We start from the raw sequence: 23,462 nt of genomic DNA on the forward strand, positions 1-23,462 counted from the left end.
AAAACCAACACAAATTTAAAACTTAATTAAAGCATGCCCATTTTCATCTTTAAATCAAATAATATTATAAAAACATGATTAAAATAATAAATTTACAAATATTACGTATTAAAAAAATACTATAATAAAATAAAAATTATTATAATTATTTTAATTTATTGATATACTTTGAAATTTTACTTTACAATAAAAATTTTATGGGACATGACAATTGAAAAATAGTAGAAATACTTTGTAATTGGCTTTATTATTATTTTTTGAAATTTATGTATGTTTTTCATCTTTAAAAAAAATATAAAAATACAATAAATTAATAAAATTACAAATAATATGTATTTTAAAAAAATATTACGATAAAATAAAAATTATTATAATTATTTTAGTTCATTGTTATACTTTCAAAATTCACTTTACAAGAAAAAATTTATTGGACATGACAATTGAAAAATAGTAAAATATTTTGTAATTGGCTTTACTATTATTTTTTAAAATTTATGTTTATTTTTATTTTAATTATATTTAAATTCATATGATCATTTAATTTAATTTTAATTTAAGTGTATAAAATGAATGATTCAATCCAAGAAAACTATTTTTGGATATTAAAAATTTTTTACAGCAGGTTGCCAAAATAACTAAAAACCATAAAATTTGGTTTTATTTTATTTATTTTATTTTTATTTTTTTGTAAAGAGTTGAAAATCAACAATAGAAATAGAAAACAAAAAACAACGATACCAAGCAGACCCTTAACATGCCACATATCTCATTCTAGGTTCTTAATTGCCTAATTTGGCGCATTATAGGGATGACCCTAAAGATCGTATTGAATTTAATAGGTAGGTAAGAGAACTCCTTGGCAAGGTTTTTGTGATACATAGTGTTAGTCCTTGTGCAGTATGCTCATCTAATTTCGAAAAAAGGATGAATCTTGGATGAAGTTTATGAATAGTAGAGCCATCAATAATTTACCTTCAAGTACAAGTTCCATGTCCCTAGACTTAAAGATATGCTTGATATGCTAGTTGGTACTCCAAGACTAACTTGCATAGTGGGCATTGCCAAATTAGAATTATACTAGAAGATGAGTGGAAAACAACATTTAAGACCCAAGATAGTGTATATGAGTGGTTGGTCATGCCCTTTGGACTTTCCAATGCTTCCAACACTTTTATGAGGGTTATGATACATGTTTTGCAGCCATTCATAGGAAAATTCCTAGTGTCTATTTTGACGATATATTGACAATAAGACTAGGGAGGAGCACCTGACACATCTCCATGAGGTTTTTATCACTCTGAGGGAAGTGAAGTTGTTTTCTAACCTTAAGAATGTAGCTTCTTATAGTCTAGTGTACCTTTTCTTGGTTTTATGATTGTGATAAGGTTAAAGCTGTTAGAGTGTGGCCTAAGCCTAGGATTATTATTGGGTTTTGTAGCCCTCATTACCTAGTGTCATCAGTCATGGGCCAAACACCTCACACCTTGTCGAAGGTTGTGCAACATTAGTTATATCACACAAGCTTAACTAGTCAACCGAAAGTATATTGCAGTTTCACAACATGAACAAACTCACCTCCATCCAATGTAAAGTAAGTGGAACTAGTAAACCATCATAAAAGCAAATGAGAGTCACATGATGAATTTTAAAGCAACGCAATTCATTATTCACATCTCTATACGCAATGTGTGTTTAGTAAGGGAGACAAGTAGGCTAAACATGTTTACAATAACTAGTGAATTTTACAATAATTGATGAACATTCACCTTCCTCCAAAAGAGTTATGCTATTCTCACTCTGTTACTAGGAAATATCAAAGTGATGAGGAGTTATACTCACTATTTTCATTAGGGCATTATCCTACTCAAAGAATACAACCTGCATTAGTATTTACATGATGGTTGCTTATACCTTGTACACAAGACAAGCAGTCACAAGCAAGTTAAACAAACTTGGCTTGTGACTTTCTCCCCTACTTATGTTGTCCATGTTCTTGTAGAATTTATCTCTAAGCACTCCTCGAATTTGTTTACAAATGGTTTCATGTCTTTTGCTGACATCCAATTGATTTCTTCATCTTTGAGGCCCTTCCACTTCATTAAGAACTTGTGTTGCTTCTTCCTTGATGATGTGAACTCTTTGTCTGCAAGGATATCTTCAACTTCTTAGCTTCACCAAGCTTACGATTCTCATTCATGATAGGAAGCCAATCCTGTAATAAGACCACCTAGGGCATGGTTTGATGCATCTTGCTGTGCCTTAAAGGGCTTCATGATGTTCAAAAAAGCAAGTAATGAATCTTGCTTCATGGCTTCTTTCAAGTTGTCAAAGGCTTTTTGGCACTCCTTTGTCTAGTTCCACCTATGACCTTTCTTAAATAGTTTTGTTAAAGGGTTAATCCTCTTTGAGTACACCTCCGTAAACTTGTGATTGTAGTTGGTAAGTCCAAGAAAAGAATGCAACTCCTTGAGTGTTGCTAGGATCTTCTAATCTTGAATAGCTCCATCTGGATACAACCTTGTTTACTTATATGCCTAGTAATTTGATATTCCTTAAGTGAAAAAAGCACTTCTCTTTCTTCACATAAAGGTTGTTCTCCTTTAGCCTGTTAAGCACCTTTCGTGGTGCTCTTCATGTTTGTACGCCCCATTCCATGTCGTGCTAGTAGTCTCTAGCTCATCACCATATGCTATCTTCACTTGGTAGTAGCCTGACGTAAGCCAATTTTGGTGAAGTACTTGGCATGACTTAGCTAATCAAACAAATTGGCAATAAGTAGAATGCATGGTTGTTAAATCGCAATTTGAATCTTAGAATCATACGATTCTATGATCCAATTTCACCCCCACAGTCCAACTGTTGTGCAAATCAATGCACAGCGTGTGGAAACCAATTGTGCAATGTAGCAACTAACGATGAACAATACGTAAACACAATCACACAGATTATAAGGAAAACAATAAAACAATGCAAAAAGGATTAACGTGGTTCGACAATGTGTCTACGTCCATGGGAGCAAGCGGTTGAAATTTTCACTATATTGTCAAATAAGGGTTACAACATTGTATATATGCTTAACCCACATCAACCCTCGGAGGTTTTCCCTCCGAATCCCCAACCTATTGAACTTCCCAATTCAAAATTCAAAAATAGCGCAAAGCAAAACCATTGACGATTTTAGACAAACCGTAGACGGTTTATTCTCGAGACCAAACCGTTGATGGTCTCTGCCAAACTGTCAACAGTTTTTTCCTGAGCTTGACACCGTCGATGTAACTCTGCAAACCGTTGACAGTTTCTTCTGCAAGCCAGCTTCTTTGTTTTTATTCACCATGCTTCGATGGTTTCTTCTGCAAGCCAGCTTCTTTGTTTTTATTCACCATGCTTTCTTTATACATGTGTTTCACTCAAAATATGAGCCACATATTACAATAATCTCCTCCTTGGCGAATATTCATCCCTTAGGAGAAAATCGAAAACATAACCCGCAGCTACACCTAGGACAATAGGTTGGGATGCCTCCCGTCTAGCATCTGGAGATGTTGATCAAGTCCAAGCAATGCTTGAACTTGTCCGTGGTAACATACTTTGTCAACATGTCTGCCATTCTCAGAAGTGTGAACTTTCTCAAGAAAGAGTTTACCAAAAGAAACCAATTCTGTGATCCTGTGAAATCTCACATCTATGTGTTTGGTCCTCGTATGATACACTTAGTTCTTCTCCAAATAAATGGCGCTTTGACTGTCACATTGCAATTGAACTTCACCTTGTTGAATACCCAGCTCCTTGACCAATCCTATTAGCCACAATGCTTCCTTGGCAGATTCGGCCACTGCCATATACTCTGACTTAGCTATAGATAGTGCAACTAGAGATTGAACCATGGACCTCCAACAAATAGGCCCTCCCACAAGGGTGAACACATACCCTGTGGTAGACCTCCTGTCATCCAAGTTCCCTGCATAGTCTGCATCCACATATCCCATGACTGAAGGATCACTTTGTTGCCTACCGAACATGATGACATAGTCTGTAGTACCCCTCAAGTATTTGAAAATCTACTTGACTGCATCCCAATTCTATAGATCAGGATTTGAAAGGAACTTGCTCACCACACTGATAGCTTGTGTAAGATCCGGTCTTGTACATACCATAGTATAAATCAAACACCCCACTACACTGGCATATGGGACCATGGTTTTAAATAAAGGCCACGACCATTACGTAACACCATTATGTAACTGTTTTTTGGGTTACCGATACCGTTACACACTGCCAAATCGGTGGGAATAAAAATCACGGTTGTAGCGGCCGTTACAGACCGCGACCATTATGTAAAGACCGCTACAGCCGTTACGTACTGCTATAGGACTGTTACACCAAAAAAGAAAAAAATTTTATTTTTTACTTTTTCTTCTCACTTTTTCTTTCTCTTTCATAAATCATTCTCAATATACCAAGTGGCAAGAGGGGGAAAAGATTATAATGAGGATGGCAATGATACAAAATTTACTATTTCTTTAAATACTCACAATAGATGCATTAATTAACAATTTCAAGATACTAACTTGTTAGGAAAATAATTTTTTTTTTTTTTGATAATCTTAGTACTGTAATATTTATGTTCTTTATTTTCCAACTTCTTCTTTCTTTTCTAGCTATTTTATAGTTATATCATTCATATGTCTTATGTGTCTAATAGATTAATGGAGTGTAGAATGAATTTTGTTTTATTAATTAATTTAGCGCACACAATAATTTATCACAGATAAGAACAATGAAAAGTATAAATATGCACACACACGCAATTTTCTATCAATGGCGGTTTAAAACAAGTGTAAACTTGTTGCCCTTACCAAATAACTTAGTTACTCGAACTAAAGGATCCAAAATACACTAAAACTCTTTTTAAGAATGGCTAAAAGTTTAAACATGAAAGTATGCTAATATGCACAAGATTGTGCGTGCTTCAAAAAAATTCACGGCTATTACACCTGCTTCCTGCTATGTAACATCCGCTACTCCCACTTCCCGTTACACCTGTTACCGTTACGTTACGCTAACCACTACCGCGATTTAAAACCATGTATGGGACCTTTGACATGTCATGAACATCATCATCTATCTTTGGGCATTGGGCAGTAGACAATCTAAAATGATTTTCCAACGGTGTACTTACCGATTTTGCATTATCCATGCTAAACCTCTCCACACCCTCTCAACATAGCTACCCTTGAGATAACCACAATATCTCTGAAGCTTTGTCCCTGCGAATCTCCATCCCCAGAATCTTCTTGGCCGCACCCAAATCCTTCATGTCAAATTCTTTATTCAACATAGTTTTCAACTAATTAACCTCAGTCATACTCCTTGCAGTAATCAACATGTAACCCACATAAAACAATAGAAAAATAAAAGAACCATCATAAAGACTCTTCACATAAACGTAGCAATCATATTCACACCTTCTATAGCCAATTCGGATCATGTAGGAGTCAAAACACTTGTACCATCACCTCGGAGACTGCTTCAGCCCCTAAAGTGATTTTCTCTATTTACAAACCAAGTGTTTCTAACTTCCTATCCAAGTTGACTAAACCCTTTTAGTTGTACCATGCAAATCAGTTCCTCCAAATCACCATGGAGAAACGCTGTCTTTACATTCATCTGCTCCAAATGCATATTGAAATGCGTCACCAATCCCAACACTACCTTGATGGAAGTGTGTATGACCACATGGGATAAGTTCTCATCATAATCAACCATTTTCCTCTATAACTTTTTGCTACTAATCGAGCATTGAACTTTTCTCCTTTTTTTGATACCGCTTCTTTCTCCACCAACTCCCACATCTAGTTCTTATGCAGTGACTCTGTTGCTTCCACCATAGCACCCATCAATCTACTTTTCTTGGCTATGCACCACCTCTTTAAAAGTAGTAGGATCCTTGTTGCTAGTAATGAGGGCATAAGAAACCAGATCATCAAATTCATACCTAAGGGGTGGCTTGATGGTGCGTCTGGGTTTGTCTATAGCTATACTGTGAAGTTGCTGGTCTCCCGAGCTAAACTCCTTGCATTCTGAACATTGTCATTCCTGCCATGAGTCTCTAACTCCACTTGCACCACATACTCATTGCTGCTGTAGTTTTCTGGCACCTGTTTCTCTTCTTCTTCTTCCTGAGTATGCTGCAACATGGCTTTCTAATAAAAAACTGCGTCTCTACTAATTACCACCTTTTTTTGCCTTGGGATCCCACAACTTGAACCCTTTCACCCCTTTCAGATATCCCAGAAAGATGCGCTATCTAGACTTTGCGTCAAATTTCGATCTCTCCTTACTAGAAACATGCACATAGGCTGGACATCCAAACACTCTCAAACCAGAGTAATCTACCGTGCTGCCTATCCACACCTCCTCTGCAACTTTTTCATCTAGTGATGCCCTTTGTGATATGTTAATTAAGAAACATGCCATATTTACTACCTCTGCCTAGAAGTTCTTTGCAAGCCCTGAATTCAACCTAAGACACCAAGTTCTTTCAACTATAGTTCTGTTCATCCTTTCCGCCACACCATTCTGTTGTGGTGCCTTGTGTAATGTGAAGTCTCTCCTAATGCCATGCTGCTCGCACAACTCCATGAACCTCGAATCATTGTACTCAGTTCCATTGTCTAACCCGAGGCATTTAATCTTCCTCTCGGTTTGGTTTTCCACTTTAGCTTTCCACAATTTGAACTTGGTAAACGTCTCTAACTTGTGCTGCATGAAGTACACTCAGACCTTTCCTGAGTAATCATCGATAAAACTCACGAAGTACATATGTCCTCCTTGTGATGCTACCCTTACCAGCCCCCAAACATCTGAATGAGTATAGTCAAGAATTTCCTCCGTCTTGTGTGTAGCTGTTTTGAACTGCACCCTATTCTGTTTCCCAAGAACACAATAGTTGCATAAATTCAACTTGCATGTTTTGACACCCTTCAAAGGTTTCTCTTATGAAGCTCCATCATTCCACGCTCACTCATTTGCCCTAACGGCATATGCCACGAGATAGTATTATCTGACTTTGACTCTGCAGCTGCAGTTCCACCTACAATTATGGTACCTAGTAGTGTATAGATATTCCCTGCTAACTTCTGCCCCTTCATCACGGTTAAGACACCTTTACTTACCTTTATTTCTCCATTTACAGACTTGTAACTAAATACGTTACAATCTAAAGTGCCCAATGAAATCAGATTCTTCCGTAGATCCGGTGTATGCCTAACATCACATAACGTTCTCACGACACCATCAAATATTTTAATTCTGATATTCCCTATTCCAACAATTTTGCATGAAGCATCATTTCCCATCATAATAGAACCAGAATTTACTAACTTGTAGGTGCTAAACAAATCTATATTTGGTGTCATGTGATAAGAGCATGCCGAATCCAGGATCTAAGAATCTGTGAGACAATATGAACCCGATGAAATAGAAAGCATATCACCATCACCGTTCTCTGAGTTTTCTTTTTCCATTACATTTGCAAATTTTGATGAACCCTCTTGATTTTCTGCATTCCCCTTCTTCCTTTTTGGACAATTTGGTTTTATGTGCCCCTTATTTTCGCACTTTAAACACGTATGTCCTTCTTCTTCCTAGAATGGGATCGAGATTTATTGCTACTTGATCCGCTGTGGGACTTGCTTCTCCCACGTTCCTAGTTACCCTTCACCACAACCCCTTTACCTAGTGAAATTTCATCGCTGCCTTTCTTCCTCTAATGAAAACCTTACAGAGCGCTTGTGATCTTCTCCAAATTCAGGGTTTCTTTTCCCCACGTTAGAGTTGTAACCAAATTTTCATACATATCATGTATGAGATGCAGGTAGGGAATTCAGTAGCATCAACGCCTTGTCTTCTTCCTCGAATCACTAATGATCTGATAGAATACGTTGTTGTGTTGGTTCAAATCTAAACTCTCCGACATCTTAAACCAATACAGTTTCTACTTAAGATACAACTTGTTCGTCAACGACTTGGACATATATCTACTTTTCTGTTTCTGCCAAACCGTCGCTTGTGATTCCTTATCCATGACATGATACATCACATCATCAGCCAGTCAAAGCCTGATAGTCGCCATAGCCTTCGTTTCCAATTCCTTCCAACTTGTTCCGTCCATGACTTGCGGTTGCCTTCCGTACAACGCCTTCGCCATACCCTGCTGCACTAACAGATCCTTAACCCTCCTCTACCAAATTTTGAAATTTCCTGATCCGTCGAACTTGACAACGTTGAACTTTGTAGAAGAAATCCCAGCCACTGTAACCAATTGCTCTGATACCAATTTGTTGTACAAATCAATGTGCAGCGTGCGAAAACCGATCATACAATGCAGCGACTAACGATGAATAATACGAAAACACAATCAAACAGATTATAAGGAAAGCAATAAAACAATGACACAAAGGATTAACGCGGTTCGGCCGCTTGCTCTCGTGGACGTAGGCAAATTGCCTAACCACGTTAATCCTTTGTGTCATTGTTTTATTGCTTTCCTTATAATCTGTGTGATTGTGTTTCCATATTGTTCATCATTAGTTGCTGTATTGTACGATCAGTTTCTGCACGGTGCGCATTGATTTGCACAACACCAACTCCTAACAAAAATCACATTTCTATAGAAATGTGGCAGAATCATTGGAATCGAAATCGTAAGTAGGATCCTAACGATCCTACCTTGTTGCTTGGATTGGGTTTTTTCCCTCTTTGGGATTTAATGATAGGGCCCAATATGTGTTTTTACCGTACCAAAGGGCCCAAAGTTTTTGCATTTAGCCCAAAATCTTCAAATCTAGGGCAAAATAGCTTCCAGCAGCAGCAGGCCAGCACCTGAGAGCTTTGGTGTTCTGTTCAACAATTGAGTGACCGACCAGCTCTGTTCGACGACCAGAACCAGAGAGCTTTGGTGTTCGATCGACATTCAGCACTCTGCAGCAAGCCAGGAACCAGCCAACCCTTCTATCAGTTTTCTAGTCCTCTACATGCCCTTTGGTGTTTGGTCTCCTGACTCTCGTCATTCTCCTCTAGCCAACTACTTATGTTCGTGGTCGATCAGCACTCACCACTCAGTTGCTGATAGCTCTTTGGTGTTTGACTCCACTCCTCAGTCCTCTTTTCTGTGTCAAACACCTCAGCAGTTGGCACTCTTCAGTCTTCAACTAGTTATACTTAAGCCTTGAAACATTTTTTCTTCTTGAATCTTGAAAAGAAATAATAATTCAGCAGAATCAGCACTCAGCAGTGAGCTGCAGCTACTGAGCTCTGATTTTCTTCTTCCTCCTCTTTTTTTCTTGCTGTTCATCTTTTTCCTCAAGAAAGAATCAGAGATTTCTTTAAGTTATTGAAGTATTTAACTTAATTGAAATTTTCTCTTTTTGATTGATGATTGATTTGGTTTTTTTTTTTTTTTTGTAAATTTGATAACTTGTTGGTCTAAGAGACTAAGATTTATGCTGCAGCTGTGCTTACTACATTCCTAAATTATGTTTTTAACTTGATTTACTTATTAATTAAGCTTATAGTCTTAATAATTGTCATAAAATTCTATATACATTGATTTTAAATATTTATTTTACACTGAAAGTATAATTTTACGATTCTCAATCCGATTCTATTATCCGATCTTGCAGCCCCCCCAACAATCCTACGTAGGATCCTGATTTTGACAACCTTGGTTGAATGAGATACTTGTAGCAGTCACTTTGTCGAGTGTGCGGTACTCCACTTAGATTCACATGCTCCCATCATGTCCCAGTCTAAAACAACACTAGTGCTCCAAATAGTGCTTTAGAAGGACGTATATAACTTGTTTCCGATAAATCATCAAGTTGCTTCCTCAACCCATCTAAATTTGGAGGAGCCTTTCAATATGACCCTTTAGCAAGAGGCTTCACCGCTGGTAATAGCTTGATCTCATGTTCTACACCTTGTTGTGAAGGCAAGTTTTGTTGTAGCTTATTCAGCATCACAATTTTATATTTCTCCAACACATCTTGGATGGCAATAGGCACTCGCTTTTGTCCTACTTCTTAATCCACCATCAACTTGGTAGGATATGTTTGGTCAACCTTCTCAATTCCTTCTTGAGTTGAATGGCTGAAAGTAGCTTCTTGTCATCCCCCCTCTTTATTACTACTTGCACCATGAAAGGGCAATCTCCATCATATAAAGGGAACTTGCAAACGACATTAGTACCACCTTAGTCTCCCTCAAGAATTTCATTCCCAGTATCACTTGGAAATTATCCATTCTAATGGTTTTGAAATTTGCTTGTCTTGCAATCACTTGCTTGGCTACTCTTAGAGTAGGTTGAGCTATAGAGTTAACTGATTTCATGTGTCTTGAATCATTCTCCAAGTTCAAGATGAGTCTTTACACTTCTGCCTATGAGAAACATTTTGGGTAGCCATGATATCCACCATAACACAGGTGTTTTTCCCATTAATCCACAAACATTAACATTTTAACCTAGGTAACTTTCGGTTCTTTCATCTGCCCCTCTAACATGTTGAGTAACAACATTGCAACCATCCTTGGGGTTTCCTCATCATCCTCATCCTATCCTTGTGTCCTCTCTGCAATGGAAGTTTGAAAGGAATTGAACAATGAATTGTGAGGGCAATCAACAACTTTGAGGGCCTCGACATAAGAAGCACACCAACTTATCCTTACCATTGGATGTATTGAATGGCTGAGATGATGAAGCTTTCTTTGAAGTTGATGCCTTGGTGTCGGCTCCCCCACTTTTGGGTTTGCCTATCTTGAAAGACTTCCCATTGTTTCCACCTAACATGCCACTCTATTTTTATGTGGTGGAACTCTCTCCAATATAATTAGTCAAGTGTTCTACAACAGCATATGCAATAGGCAAGTTTGGACTCTTTGTTGATGAAGTTTAGCCTTTGCCCATGGATTCAATCCTTTTAGGAAATAGAACAATTTGTGTTTCTCTAACGTGTCCCAAATCTTGTAATTTGCACCAGGCATTCTAGTTATCTTTTTTAGGAAAGAATTGGGCATGGAGCTCTCTCATCTAATTTGTCCAACTATTAATTACACACGTCTATTCTGAATCTCATTGCATTTGGTACACCGCCACAGTTTAGCGTCATCACTCTAGTACATAGTCGCTATGGATACTTTCGCCTCATTTGAGTTAGTCCCAACTTCACGAAAGTATTGCTTCATGTCTAATAAGAAGTTCTCCAACTCCTTAGCATCATGGGCACCCCTTATAGGCTCTAGGTCCTAGTACCCTTGTTCTTCCATGCTTTACTGTTGTAGAATTGGAATTCTCTTTAGTACGAACTATGAACTATCAAGTTCATCTTGGCTGTAAGGTCACCCGTTTGATTTGTAGAGCTTCTGCCGTAGCAAGGAAGTCTTTTAACAACTCATCGATGAAACCCTATTGCAGTTTTTGGGATCCCTCCAATACATCAACATGTTCTGCCAACACATCAAGTCGGGCCATCTCTGGCCAGATTGTCGGTTGTCTTAGCTTGGACCTTTAGCATATTAGTTCTCTCAACATGTTCCTCCAACACATCAAGTTGGGCCATCTCTATAGCCACATTGTCATCCGTCTTAGCCTACACCTTTAGCGTATCAATTCTTTTGGTATTCGCGCTCGACATGGTTCTCCCACCAATGCTTCACACAATCCCATAATACAAAGGCAACCAAATTCATGAAACAATTAACCAAGCTTTGATGCCATCACATATTGAATACTTCACACCTTGTGAAGGGCCGTGCAACACTAGTTATAGCACACAAGCTTAACTAGCTAGCTCAAAGTATACTATGGTTTCACTAGATGAACAAATTTACAACCATCCAGTGTAAAGTAAGCGGACGTAGTAAGCAAATAAGAGTCGAGCAGTGTAAAGCAACACAATTTATTATTCACATCTTTGTAGACAACATGTGTTTAGTGAGGGGGGCAAGTAGGCTAAGCATGTTTGTAATAGCTAAGTGAGTTTTACAATGATTGATGAACACTCACCCTCCCCTAAAGAGCTTTCTATGCTATTCTCACTTAGTCATTAGGAAACATCAAGGGGATTGAGGAGTTAAACTCACCATTTTTATCAAGGCATTATCCTTCTTAAAGAATAAATCTTATACTAGTATTTACATGATGGTTACCCATCCCATGCACACAAGACAACTAGTCATAGGCAAGCATAATGCCCTGAATAAGCTTGACTCGTGACACCTAGCTACTTTCTATAGGCGATTCATAAGGCATTTTAGCGCCATTATGGCTGCCATTACCAAGTGTCTAAAGAAAGGGGAGTTCCATTGGACCCTTTTAACTACTAAAGCTTCCAGAGAGGTCAAATAGAAGATGACTAAAGCAGTAAGACATCGAGACTTTAGTAGAGTCTTTGAGATGGCTTGTGACATACCTCTTGGGTGTATAGGTGGAGTTTTGAAGAGGTACACGCTACATCATTATTTAGTGGGAAACTCTTAGATGCTAACTAGAGATATAGCTCATTTGGTAAGAATTTTTTGTTGTCATAAGATCGCTTCAACATTGGAGATATTATTTTTTATTATGGGAGTTGTTAGGATAGTGTCTCGGTGTCATATCTATCAGTTAGACAAATCTAGGAGACACAGCACTAGTCTTTATACCCCTCTTCCATTACCATAGATACCTTGAAGAGACCTTTGTATGGATTTTGTTCTTGGACTCCCTAAAATAGCTTGGGGACATGATTCCATATTATTTGTTGTTGTTGATAGGTTTTCCAAGATGGAACATTTGATCCTATATAATATGAATTTTGATGCATTTCATGTGGCTAAATTGTTCTTTAACGAGGTTGTCAAATTGCATGGTTTGCCAACTTCCATGGTGTCATATAGGGATATCATGTTTTCTAGTTACTTGTGGAAGGCACTTTGGAAAATATGTGGGGCTCACTTGATGTTTTATACCACTACTCCATTACCACACATACCTTGAGGAGACCTAAATATGGATTTTGTTCTTGGACTCCCTAAATTAGCCTGGGACATGATTCCATACATTTTGTTGATAGGTTTTCGAAGATGGAACATTTGCTCCTATGTAATAAGACTTCTAATGCATTTTATGTAGCTAAATCGTTCTTTAAAGAGGTCATCAAATTGCATGGTCTGCCAACTTCCATGGTGTCTTATAGGGATATCAAGTTTTCTAGTTACTTGTGGAAGCCACCCCTTGATGGTCAAACTGTTGTCAATCAGAGTCTTAGTAACCTACTTAGGTGTATAGTGGGAGAAAAATAGGACAATTGGGACTTGGTTCTACGTTCAATTGAGTTCGCTTACAATAATTCTATGAATAGGTCCAAGAGTAAGAGTCCTTTTGAGTGTGTATTTAGTTATTAACTCCGAGCACCCATTGGTCTGGTTCCTTCCCCATCAGATGCCCATATTACAAAGCCTTTTGTTCATCACATTCATCAGTTGCATGCTAAAGTTAGGCAAAAACTTGCCACAAGTAATATGTAATAACTTATTGTAGATGCATCGTAGAGCTAGAGACTTTAATGTAGGTGGTGGTGTCATGGTCCGCATTAGACCTTGACGCTACCGTAGAAATTCGTTTAAAAAGCTCCATGCCTGTGTCGTTGACCCTTTCTTTATCCTAAGAAACTTGAGCCTAGTGCATATTGCTTGATTTTCTTACTCAAATGACCATTAGCCCAGTTCCTAATGTAAATGATTTGACACCTTGATGGGGCACCTTTGAGCCTCTTTCTTTGCCATTTCATATTCAAGAGTTTGGAGCTCCTCAGCCTCCTCTTTCTTAGCCACAGGATATACTAGAGTCTATTTTGGATGATGAGTTCATGTCATTTCCTTAGGGTGCTTTTTGTCTTTTCACCAATACTTGGTTCGATGGAAAGGTCGTCCCAATTCGGACGTTTACTGAGGGTGCTGTCCATGAGGACTCTCCCAAGTTTTTAGTCATATTTTTGGTCACACTTTCTGGAGCTGAGTTGTCCTCAGCCGGGGGAGTATGATGGAGGACCACCTACGTCTTTTAGGTCACCCATTCAACATGGTTATGTTAGGCGTGGATTTAGGAAATTGTGTTTGTATTAGAGTGTTTTTTTGTATTGTGTAATTTCATGTTTTATTGGGGTTTTATGTAAATGTTCTTTAGCTAGTAATGGGTATAAATACTGGGTTTTTAAGTTATTTTCACAGTTATTATTTGAATTGGATTGTAGTTTCAGTCCCCCTCCCCCCTATTAGCACTGGAGGAGTTCATGGGTAGGCTTAATACACATTATGTTGGGTCCAGCCCACGTAAGTAAATAAGAAATTTTTTTAAAAAAGCCCATGCGCTTGAAGCCCATTAGGGCAATTAAAGGAGGCGGCAATGTGGAGTGCCGCTACAGGGAGAAAAAAATAAAATTGGAGCGCCGCAAGAGTGAAAAAGAAGTGTGTGTGGCAGTGTGTGAGGCAGTAGTAGTGTGTTGTGTAGCCTTTATCAACTCGACGATTGGAAGGTCTTTTGTGATCCGATTTTGCTAAAATTTGGAGAGCACGTTTGGGATTTGTTGACCTTCGATCTGGATGGTGGAGATCTATTTCAGAGCTTTGGAGGACCTGATTTTGTAGTACTGACAATAACTGCGTTCGGGTGATTTATTTCCGCTCATTCTTATTTTATCGCGATTCTTTTGGGAATCCTTTTTTGCTCTAAGTTTGTGAGCATTTTTTGGTGATTGTACTACTGTAATTTTTGCCTCTATTATAGTGGAAATTTTATTGGGTCTCATAGGCCCCGTGGTTTTTACCCTTCACATTGGAGGGGTTTTCCACGTTAAAAATCATGGTGTTCCTATTGTGGTGTATGATTTGTTATTATTGTTGGTTGGATATATTTGCTTGTCACATTTAATTTTTTGGGAAATATTTATCTGCTGTGCTAGTTGTCTTGTTATTTTCCCAACAAGTGGTATTAGAGTCAGGTTCATATAAAATATGGAAGACAACGTAGGTACTATGTGCAAGCTCAGAACTTCAAATTATTCAATTTGGAAACCAAAGATGGAGGATATTCTTTATTGTAAGGATTTATTTGATCCGATTGAGTTGGATAGCGATAAGCCGGAAAAACAAACTGAAGCTGACTGGAAGAAAATGCATAGGAAAGCAATTGGCATAATTAGACCATGGGTGGATAAATAGTGTTTTTCATCATGTGGCTCAAGATACAGATGCCCAAATACTTTGGAAGAAGTTGGAGAGTCTTTATGAGAGAAAGACTGCTCACAACAAAGCTTTTGCAATTAGAAAGCTTGTAAATTTGAAGCTTAGAGAAGGAAAATCTGTTACAGAGCATTTGAGCGATTTCCAGAATTTGGTAAACCAGTTAACCAACATGAAGATAATTTTAGATGATGAACTACAAACTTTGTTGCTATTAAGTTATTTGCTAGATAGTTGGGAGACTTTTGTAGTATCTCTTAGCAACTCAGCCCCAAACGGTGTGTTGGCCCCGTCGTTTGTTAAAGATAGCTTGTTTAATGAAGAGACCAGAAGGAAAGAAATGGGTATAGATAATACCCAGGTACTTGTTACAGAAGATAAGGGGAGAAGCTGATACAAAAATGAAATGGGTAGAAGTAAAAGTAGAAGCAAGTCAAGGTCAAAATTTAAAAATCTTGAGCGTCATTATTGTGGTAAAAATGGTCATATCAAGAAGTAGTGTTACAAGTGGAAGAGAGAAAATAAAAGTAACAGTAACAAACAAGAAAAGAAGGATCAGGATAATAATGATCTTGTTGCCACTACTGTTGGAGATGATTTGGTTCTTGCCTATGATGATAATGTAATTAGTGTTGCCTGTAATGGAATTAGCTGGGTGGTTGATAGCGGTGCCTCTTTTCACGTGACATCAAGGAAGGATTTCTTCAGTTCATATACTTTCGGTGACTTTGGAGTTTTGAAAATGGGAAACGATGTTGTGGTGCCGATAGTTGGCATTGGAACTGTTTGCTTAAAGACCAGCAATGAAAAAGAATTGGTACTCAATAATGTCAGGTATGCTTCCAGTGTTCATCTGCATTTGATCTCTGCTGGAAGACTTGATGATGATGGATATTGCAACTTCTTTGGTAATGGACAATAGAGACTTACCAGAGGAAATTTAATTGTGGCTTAAGGTAATAAATTTTCTAATTTATATTTTATGAATGCTTCTATTTGCTTGAATTCTATGAATACAGTTGATAGCAATATCACATCAGAGTTATGGCATAAGTGACTTAGTCACATAAGTGAGAAAGGACTTGGTTGCTTGGTCAAGAAGAATTTGCTGTCAGGCTTAATGGTGCAAAACTAAAAAGATGTGTTCACTGTTTGGCCGGGAAGTAGAAAAGAGTTTCATTTAAGAGTCATCCTCCTTCCAAAAAAAACAAAGTTACTTGAGTTGATTCATTCAGATGTTTGTGGCCCTGTGAAGGTAAGGGACACTTTGTGGTGCACTTTATTTTGTTACGTTTATTGATGATCATTCAAAAAAGCTTTGGGTTTATGCTTTGAAATCCAAAGATCAGGTGCTTGATATGTTTAAAGATTTTCAAGCTTTAGTTGAGAAAGAAACAGGAAAGAAGATAAAATGTATTCACATTGATAATGGCGGCGAGTATTGTGGTCCATTTGATGTGTACTGTAGACAACATGGCATCCTACATAAGAAGAAACCTCCTAAGACTCCTCAGTTGAATGGTTTGGCAGAAAGGATGAACAGAACACTAGTAGAGAGAGTCAGATGTTTGCTTTCAGAAGAAAAACTACCTGGATCATTTTGGGGTGAGGCATTATATACTGTTGTTCATGTAATTAACTTGTCTCCTATTGTTGCGCTGCAGATTGATGTCCCTAACAGAATCTGGTATGGGAAGGATGTTTTCTATGACCATCTACATATGTTTGGCTACAAAGCCTTTGTTCATGTGCTTAAAGATGAAAGGTCTAAGTTAGATGTCAAGGCAAGATAGTGTTTTTTTATTGGGTATGGTCAGGATGAGTTTGGCTACAGGTTTTATGATCTAGTGGAAAAGATACTTGTAAGAAGCCGTGATGTAGTCTTCGTGGAGGATCATACCATTGAAGACATTAGCAAGACAGAAAATTCTCAATTTCAGGATAGTGATGGCTCAGTTGACTTGGATCTGATTCCTTCTGAAAATTTTCTTGATATAGTTGAGATTGACAATCAGTATGATACAGAGGCAGATGTTCAGAATGATCATGTGGTGGAAGATCACGAAACTGTTGATGAGGAAGGCACTTGGACTATTGAACCACCTACAACTTCACTTAGGAGGTCTACCAGAGACCGACAACCCTACACGAGATATCCTATAGATATGTTCTTCTAACTAATGAGGGAGAACCAGAGTCTTGTGAAGAAGCCATTGAAAGTGAGCAGAAGCAACAATGGTTTAGTGCAAAGGAAGATGAAATGAAATCTCTGCATGACAACCACATTTTTGAGCTGGTAAAATTACCTAAAGGTAAGAGAGCTTTGAAAAATCAGTGGGTCTATAGATTAAAACAGGAAGAGAATTCTTCACTCCCATGGTACAAACCTAGATTAGATGTCAAAGGCTTCAGCCTGAAAAAGGGGATTGATTTTAGGGAGATTTTCTCACTAGTAGTGAGAATGTCGTCAATCCATGTTGTTTTGGGATTGGCTGCTAGTCTTGATTAGGAAGTTGAGTAGATGGATGTGAAAACTACTTTCCTCCATGGCGATCTCGAGGAAGAAATTTATATGAACCAGTCTAAGGGTTTTGTGGTGAAAGGTAATGAGAATTATGTTTGCAGATTGAAGAAGAGCTTGTATGGCCTGAAACAGGCTCCTAGACAATGGTATAAGAAGTTCGAGTCTGTCATGGTTCAACAAGGCTATAGGAAGACGACTTCAGACCATTGTGTATTTGTTCAAAAATTCTCTAATAATGATTTCATTATTTTGTTGCTTTATGTTGATGACATGCTTATTATTGGTCACAATGCTTCTAGAATTGACGGGTTAAAGCACGTTTTGAGCAAGTCTTTTGCCATGAAAGACTTAGAACCAACGAAACAGATTCTTGGCATGAGAATCTCATGTGACAGAAATGCTAAGAAGTTATGGTTATCTCAAGAAAAGTATATTGAGAAGGTACTTCAACGGTTTCACATGGAGAAAGCCAAAGTGGTAAATACTCCTCTTGCTACACATTTCAAGTTAAGTAGTAAACAGTCTCCTTCTAATGATGAAGAAAACAGAGACATGGGAAAGTGTTCCATATGCATTTGCAGTTTGTAGCTTAATGTATGTCATGGTTTGCACAAAGCCAGATTTAGCTCATGCAGTTGGTGTAGTTAGTAGATTTCTCTCTAATCCAGGTAGAGAGCATTGGAATGCTGTGAAATGGATTATGAGGTATCTCCGTGGTACAGCTGATTTGAAACTCTGTTTTGGTTCTGAAAAACCTATTTTGGTTAGCTATACAGATTCAGACATGGCTAGAGATTCGAACTCGAGGAAATCTACTTCAGGTTATTTGATTACCTTTGCAGGGAGAGCTGTGTCTTGGCAATCCCGATTGCAGAAATGTGTTGCTTTGTCCACTACAGAAGCTGAGTTCATTGTAGCTATTGAGGCATGTAAAGAGTTATTGTGGATGAAGAAATTGGTTCGTGAACTTGGATTCACTCGGAAGAGGTATGTGTTATTTTGTGATAACCAAAGTGTTATTCATCTCAGTAAGAATTCAACCTTTCATGGTAAATCAAAGCATATTAATGTAAGATATCATTGGATCCAAGATGTTTTGGATTCTAAGTTGCTTGAACTTGAGAAGATCCACACTGATAAGAATGCTGCTGATTTGATGATAGAGGTGGTGCCTCGTGCGAAGCTTGAGTTGTGTGCCGAGGTAGGCGGTATCAAAATTGTTTGATAATCTTAATGAATGTCTCTCCTTCCTCTTATGGGCTATAGGGGGAGATTTGTTCTGTCCAGCCCACATAAGTAAATAAAAAAAAAAAAAAAAAAAAAAGAAGCCCATGTGCTTGAAGCCCATTAGGGCAATTTAAGGAGGCAGGAGTGTGGAGTGCCGCTACAGGGAGGGGGAAAAAAAATGGAGTGCCGCAACAGTAAAAGAGAAGTGTGTGTGGCAGTGTGTGAGGCAACAGTAGTGTGTTGTGTAGTCTTTATCAACTCAACGATCGGAAGGTCTTTTGTGATCTGATTTTGCTAAAATTTGGAGAGCACGTTTGGGATTTGTCGACCTTTGATCTGGACGGTGGAGATCTGTTTCAAAGCTTTGGAGGACCTGATTTTGTAGTACTGACAATAACTGCGTTCAGGTGACTTCTTTCCGCTCATTCTTATTTTATCGTGATTCTTTGGGGAATCCTTTTTTCCTCTAAGTTTGTGAGCATTTTTTGATGATTGTACTGCGGTAATTTTTGCCTCTGTTATAGTGGAAATTTTATTGAGTCTCATAGGCCCCGTGGTTTTTACCCTTCACATTGGAGGGGTTTTCCATGTTCAAAATTGTGGTGTTCCTATTGTGGTGTGTGATTTATTATTATTGTTGGTTGGTTATTTTTGCTCGTCGTAGATTTAATTTTTGGGAAAGATTTATCCATTGTGCTAGTTGTCTTGTTACTTTCCCAATACATTATTGAGCACCAACTTGATCCAAAAGCTTAAGTCTATTGGGTCTTGGGTCCAACCATGTATATAAGCACCCATCAACCACTCAATTTTTTTCAATGTGGGACAAACTTAAAAGTGGAATTCTCAACAATCTCCCCCTCACTTATGAGTTCCAATTGCTCCCCTGGAACAAAATCCGTCTCCCTTATGGGAGTAAGCCCAATTCTCGAACAGTTGATCAAGTGGGCCTTACCATTGCGCCTTATGTGCCTCGGATTGCATTCCACGTGCCTTCGAACCAATCCTACCTCCCACATCTTGACCCTATTCAAATCCATCTTCCAAGTCTAGATGATCCTTATTTCTTCTTCTTCTTCTCTCCTTTCTCTGTTTCTCTCCCTTAATTCTCTCTCTTTTTTCGAATCCCAGTTGCCATCCTACATCATTGGATATTAAGGCTTTTATGGTGGGAAATTGTATGAAGCATTTTCAAGTTTGAGTTCTGCATTCGCCTTTTGATATCAATCATTTTTGTGCTGGCAATCTGATAGTGGGGAAAATGATGGTTGTGGATAGTTGCTTGTAGGATGATGAACTGTTATCAATAATTTGGTACTATAGTATTATTAGCATATATTGGTAAGTGTGAATTTGTAGGGGTGTGATGATCATCGTGATGTGCATGACATTATAAATAGAGATGGAGACCTGTCGTTGTAATGGGGCTTTCCAATTTACTAAACACTATTAACATGAATTTCTATGTGTGTTTGTGTGTTTATGTGCCCCTCTATCTCACACACATGCATCCGTGCACGCTCATTTGTTGCTGGCTTGTTAGTTTGTTTATATCAACATGAATTTGCTTGCTGATTGGTAACTTGATGATGTTGCATCTGTTTGATGACTCTTTGTTTTCTTCTTCATTATTCTTTATTGACAGTGTCAGCATCTTTTACTTTGCCAAGGAGGGGATTAACTGTACCTTCACTCCATTATACCCTGAAATTTATAAACCAGCAAAAGTTACCTTTGAAAAAGGGTTGGGCCAGAAGTTTTCTCAGCCTTCAGGGACTGGCATTGATCTTGGTTTCTTTGATGTTGATGAACTGTCAAAACCATCACCAGAAGAAGATGTTTTCCCTCTTGTCATTGTTGCAGAAGCATGTTTGCCGCCTTTGCCTGTCAGTGAACAGCTTGCTCACCCTCCGCAAATGGCTTCTCCCCATATGCAGATTACACAAGCCATCCTAAAACGGGATGATGATGGTCATTTCCAAGTGAGAGTAATCAAGCAGATCTTGTGGGTGGATAGGGTTCGCTATGAGCTACGTGAAATTTATGGCATCAAGGATTCAGATGAAGCAGGGATTGACAACAATGATGCAGGTGAAGAGTGTGTTATTTGTATGACAGAGCCTAAAGATACAGCTGTTTTGCCTTGTCGACACATGGTTAGAGCCCCACCTTTTTAAGCCTCTTTATTTTTTCTAAATTCTAGTTAACTGGAGGTAGACGATGCTTACAAAACCTGATAGGTCACTGGCGCAGGGAGCTTGGTTAATCTGATATAGTTGGATTAAACCTTTGTATTTATTGGCCATGTGAAATTAGAGGAGGGCTGTTTTACATTTTTAGGAAGGAATAAAAATTAGTGAGGCCAATGTGCTGGAGTCATTAGGATTTCCTAATGTCTGTGAGTTTGTTGACAACCTAGTCTAGTGTTTGAGCCAACAATAAGGTTCTGGTTGATGGTTCACCAAGTTGGTACGATGCCTTAAGTACCAGCAGTAAGAATCATTGCATATTTGCTGATGCAGAGTGTCCGAGCCAAAGAATCCTCTGTTATCTAATTTCTCCTTGCTGTTGTCAGTTTTATGGGTGGTCCAGGAAATAATTTTTGGTAATCAAATTTATGAAATCTTGCATGGCCAGAATGGTACTTTGGTTTGTGGAACCATCAAGGAGTCCCATTGATTGTTAAACCAAGTTGGATCATTTACCCGGAACACCGACTGCTGGAGTTTGGATAGTAGTTGATGTAGGTGGTCCTATCAGGAAGCTCTCTTTGCCTTTGACTTCATTAGATGAATTTGTACATCCTTGATACTGCCGTTTTATGGGGCATAGAAAGTATCCTCTTAAATATTTATGAATTGCATAGATTTCATTTGTCCCAATGGAAATTTCCTGGACAAAAACATCTAATACAACTGTAACCTCATATAGAAAAATGGGAAATACTTGTTCTTATACAGGACAAATACAGTGTAAAAATTCTATGTGAACTTTTTGTAATAATTTTTCCTTCGGAAAGATTCAGGAACACCTATAATTTTTAATTTTGTGGACAGAGGGTGGAGTTTGTTGAAGTTCTAGTTGACAGTATACAGACTAATTCAACTCATTTGATGAACCTTGCATTTTTTGCAAGTCAACGGTTTTTTTATGCAAGAAAATTATGCCTATGAAAGCTGTAGTAGAAAGGAAAACCAATCTTTTTGTTTTGGGTGTAGCTACTCTATTAGAGTTCGGTTCCATTATAACTTGCAGCAGTTCTCTGTGTGCGTGTGCGCGTGCACGTGCCCATGCACAAGCACGCGCCTGTGTTTCAAAGCTGAAAACTGTGGCCTTTTTTCTTTTCCAGTGTTTATGCAGTGAATGTGCAAAAGAATTGAGGCTTCAATCAAGTACTTGTCCCATATGTCGCCAACCGATCCAGAAATTTATAGAGATCAAGGTTAATAGAGGTATAAGTTATATAGATCGTTATTTTTAAGCTGAATTCATTCTATGATCTTACTTTGTTTCCTTGAATTTGAGAATTTAATTATAGCTTCCCTGTTCGTATAAAGCAATTCGTTGCTTATTATCATCAATTTCTTCTTTCTCAGGAGTGTAACAAGGCTGGGATTTAGCAACAGTACCGCTCCCCATTCAGAAGAATCTGCAAAACTTATGGACAGGAGATCTTTGTACAGCTTACCTATATGGAGATTAAAGGGCACCAATGCTTTACAGCATTTGGCTGGAGAGTTTTATTCTGACTTTTTATACATGGGAAGTCTGGTAAGTACATATATTTATGTTGGTTTGGTTTTTGAAAAATTTGTAAAATCTTCATATAGCTTTGTATATATGTTGATACATATTTGTTCTCATTCTACTGCCAATAAATGGATTTACAAGTTTCACAGTTCAAGTGAGCTTTTTGAAATTGTAGAACCTTTTGTTTTTTGGCATTGATGGCGGCTATCTACAAGGGCCCCCACAGGGCAGCCAATAAAACCTAAAACCACCCCAACGCGAAGCCAACCTTTGGAGGAATTGAACCTGGGTCTCCTCTTTGGGAACCAGGAGATTGGTAGTGGAATGGTGGTAACCTGAGTAGGGACAAGGACTATGGGATTGCTAGACGCATTGGATTGGTATTTATAGTTTGTTGTAACGAATATAGAAGCGTGAATGTGGCTTAGGAGGTATTTTGGGAGTTAAATGTTGGGTTGGGGTGTGAGGTTTAAATCCTAAGAAAGGTGAGACGGGGTATGAGATGGGAGAAAGGCTACATGTCATAGTGTAGCCATACCTAGTGTAGATATGCAATCAAACAAGAATTGTGAATGGAAGTGGATAGTTTGCTATCCTAAAAAATTAGAAAAATAAAAACAGTATATATTTTTTTAGGACTTAATAGTTGAGAACTTGAGATTGGAAGCAGAGAGCCAAGTATGAT

At 38.1% G+C, this 23,462-nt stretch overlaps 1 protein-coding gene across 1 annotated transcript in view; it reads left to right on the top strand.

The window, feature by feature from the left end:
- LOC131153144 (probable E3 ubiquitin-protein ligase LUL3) overlaps positions 1-22,931 on the top strand; it is a 30,416-nt gene extending 7,485 nt beyond the window's left edge. Inside the window, exons 2-4 of the mRNA XM_058105233.1 lie at positions 20,673-21,183; positions 22,377-22,479; positions 22,624-22,931. Coding sequence (XP_057961216.1) covers positions 20,673-21,183; positions 22,377-22,479; positions 22,624-22,631 — 622 coding nt within the window. The 3' untranslated portion in view covers positions 22,632-22,931. The remainder of the gene's footprint in view (positions 1-20,672; positions 21,184-22,376; positions 22,480-22,623) is intronic.
- Positions 22,932-23,462: the final 531 nt, after the last annotated feature.

This window comes from Malania oleifera, chromosome 4, assembly GCF_029873635.1.
Source record: "Malania oleifera isolate guangnan ecotype guangnan chromosome 4, ASM2987363v1, whole genome shotgun sequence".
In the NCBI taxonomy this organism is placed as follows: Eukaryota; Viridiplantae; Streptophyta; class Magnoliopsida; order Santalales; family Ximeniaceae; genus Malania; species Malania oleifera.